This window comes from Triturus cristatus, chromosome 5_2 (assembly GCF_964204655.1).
Source record: "Triturus cristatus chromosome 5_2, aTriCri1.1, whole genome shotgun sequence".
Classification (NCBI taxonomy): domain Eukaryota; kingdom Metazoa; phylum Chordata; class Amphibia; order Caudata; family Salamandridae; genus Triturus; species Triturus cristatus.
The window spans coordinates 332,090,431-332,093,568 of record NC_140588.1 but is presented as its reverse complement, the minus strand read 5'-3'; the positions used below and the strand labels follow the sequence as shown (position 1 = coordinate 332,093,568).

Genomic DNA, 3,138 nt, shown 5'->3' with positions numbered 1-3,138 from the left:
TTGACCATTTGAGAGGAAAAGGAAACAGCCATAAAGATAAGGTTAACAGAAAGTAACTTCATTATTTTCTTTAGCAAATTGTACAAAGCATAATAATTAAGGAATGGCAACCTCCTTATGGTTATTAGTTACAGCATAGAATCAGAATACAGTGCATTGTTTTAAATTTCCACTAGAGGGCAGCAAAAGTCAACACATAACCTTACATACTGCAGTAAATGCTGTGTCATCGGCAGCGCACGTAGCGTGATGCTTTTATGTAAACTGTGAACTGTCCGCCGTCATCAACACAGATGGAAGACATCCCTGCGCTGCACAGCCTAGCCAGCCCTACTCCTAGAAACCATGGCAATGTCTGCGAGAGCGTCAAAACAAATCCGGACTATGAAGGATCTGCTGTACGAAACGGAGATCAATTTATTGGAATGCAAAGTCTGCTTTGAAAAATTCAGCCAGCAGCAGAAACACAGGCCCAGGAACTTACCATGCGGGCACATTATCTGCCAGGAATGTGTTTGCTCCCTGGCCCTGCCCAGGAACCCAAGACTGGAGTGCCCCTTCTGTCGCAGGGCCTGCAGAGCCTCTGAAACCAGCGACTGCCTGCCTGTGCTGCACCTCATGGAGATCCTGAGCTCGGTGGTTACAGACCCTTCCGCGTCAGCAGCAGACGAGGCAGCGGGAGGAGTCCACGTGCGCAGTCTCGCGCCAGCTGGGTGCTCGCTTAACCTCGCCTTTGGAGGCTGGGGGAAGCTGATCAACCCTACAGGGCTGGCTGTGTGTCAGAACTCCGGCTGTGTGGTTGTGGCACACGATGGAAAGAAAAGAATCAACGTCTTCGGCTCCACGGGCACAGCCATTCAGCAGTTTGGGGTCAAGGGAGATTTCCGGAGCGACGTCAAATACGCACTCGATGTGGCAGTCACTCTGGACGGCTATATTGTGGTCACTGATGCTGGGGACCGTTCCGTTAAAGTGTTTGATTTCAACGGAAGGAGCAAGTTGGTCATTGAAGAGACCTTCTGCCTGCCGTGGGGCGTGGACATCAACCCCCAAAATGAAATGATGGTGACGGACTCTGACGCCGGCACCCTTTGCCTCGTGGTGGCTGATTTCAGAAAAGGGACGCTAAAGAAGAACCTGAAAATCATTACAAATCTGTGTCATCCGCGGGGAGTTGCAGTGTGCCCGACCAGCGGCGCTGTTGTTGTCATAGAGCACCTGAAGGCCGCGGGGAGGAATTGCAGCAGTACACGCATGAAAATCTTCAGCAGTGCCTTCAAACTCATCGGCCAGGTAGACAGCTTCGGCCTCAGCCTCGTGCTGCCATCCGAGCTACACGCGACCGCTGTGGCCTTTGACCGACAGGCCAATATCCTGGTTGCAGACGCGCACAACCGGGTTGTGTTTGGTCTAGGGAAACTGGAAGAGTTTCCATCCTTCAGACCCATTGTGACTCATGGGCTTTCCTATCCAGTGGCTCTGACTTGTGCAGCGGATAATTCGTTACTTGTGTTAGACAGTGGGGACCATTCTGTGAAAGTATATTCAAGCCGCTGAATATTAATAACTTTCTTTTACTGTGATTTGGACGTATACAGCTTCTTCTGCCATCTTGTCTCTTAAGTAGGCCTGGACGGAGTTTGCAGAGTTTTACTCGGCAGAACTCCACGGAGTGCTGGAAAAACTCTGACGCTCTCTGCGGTGTTCCTCCAGTGGCATAGTCTGTTACATCGCGCTGCTCGCATTGATTTTTATCGCCAGGAGTATGTCCCATGCTGAAAAATCAGCACAAGCTGCACTACGCGTCCCCTCAGAGGCTGCTGCTGTCTGCCGCCTGAGTAGACATTCTACTCGAGCAGCAGCTTCCTCAACACAAGCAGCAGATTTCTCAACGCGAGCGGTTGCGACCTCTCGCCGGTAGGAGGTCTAGCGCATAATTTTTTCTCGTGAGCGCTTGCCAACTTAACGTTGGTGAACTGCTCAAAAGAAAAAAGTCTGCAGAGTTTTTGGGAACTCCACGCTTCGGCTAAACTCCATGAACTTCGCCGGCGGAGCAGAATTCTTCACCCACCCCTTACTGTTAAGGCTGCTACAATCCACTCAGGGGCGAAGTTACCATTGGTGCAGCAGGTGCAAATGGCACCGGTGTGCACTGAAGCCTAATATTTGCTATATTTTACAACCCCCAGCAGCAGCCAAAAGGGGTAAATTTTCTTGCTTGCAATAGTACCCATGACATCCTTGCTACACTACTGTATATACTGTAGTGATAATGTTCCCAGTCCCCTTGTCCAGGCCCAGGGCAGGTCCCCAAAGAGTAGGCAGTGGAGGGGACAGCGTTTCTTCTCTAGCGGTGGCAAGCAATGTGCAGGCTGTGACATACATACCAATATTTTAGAAGAGCAAACTGGGAAATTTGTATTTCACCCATTGACTTCTACTGAGGCCTGAATCTGGTCTATTGGCATGAATGGAACTTACAAATGTGCTGCTGCGGGATCAGATATGAGAAATGCAAATATACTTTTTTTCCCTAACTGTCAGGAGCACGGAAAAAGCGCTATGGCAGACAGAGAGCGTGACAAACATGTTGTGCTCTCGTCCGCAGGAGCAGGTTCATGGCAATACTCAGACCAGGTCGCACAAAACCAATCCCTGTCGGCTGAAGCCCGCTGAGGATTCAGGTTTTTGCATACAGTAATCGGTAGGTGGGAGATAGCCATGAAATGGGTAGTCTCCCCTCTGAATCAGGAGGGTTGGCATGTATGCTGTGAGGGGGAGATGTTACTATGAGGTCTCCTTTGCATCGGGTCAGTAGTGGCTCCTGGAGGGAGTGCTGCAGGGCGGGGGGTAGTAAACTCCGGCTCACGGCCGATCGGAGTAATGTAAATAAATAAATAAACAAATTTCATTGCGCGCGCTGCATCGCATTTGGCGTTTATGCGCGCGCAATGAAATTCGTTTTATTTATTCATATATTTACATTACTCCGGTCGGCCGTGAGCTGGAGTTTACTACCCTCCCACCCTGCCCCTCCCCTGCCTCACCGCCCCGCAGCACTCCCTCCAGGAGCCGCTACTGCATCGGGTGTGTATCTTCATTGCCTCTTAGTGCTTACGCTGTCCGTCTCCACTCATC

The 3,138-nt window shown here is 50.6% G+C and overlaps 1 protein-coding gene across 1 annotated transcript; it reads left to right on the top strand.

The window, feature by feature from the left end:
- The first annotated feature begins 279 nt into the window (after positions 1-279).
- NHLRC1 (NHL repeat containing E3 ubiquitin protein ligase 1) lies at positions 280-2,842 on the top strand. Its single transcript, XM_085606597.1, has one exon. The coding sequence runs from the start codon at positions 346-348 to the stop codon at positions 1,555-1,557; it is 1,212 nt and encodes a 403-aa protein (XP_085462723.1). The 5' UTR covers positions 280-345; the 3' UTR covers positions 1,558-2,842.
- Positions 2,843-3,138: the final 296 nt, after the last annotated feature.

Excerpts from the sequence above, each read along its gene's own strand:
- NHLRC1 (XM_085606597.1), top strand. The coding sequence starts at position 346 with ATGGCAATGTCTGCGAGAGCGTCAAAACAAATCCGGACTATGAAGGAT.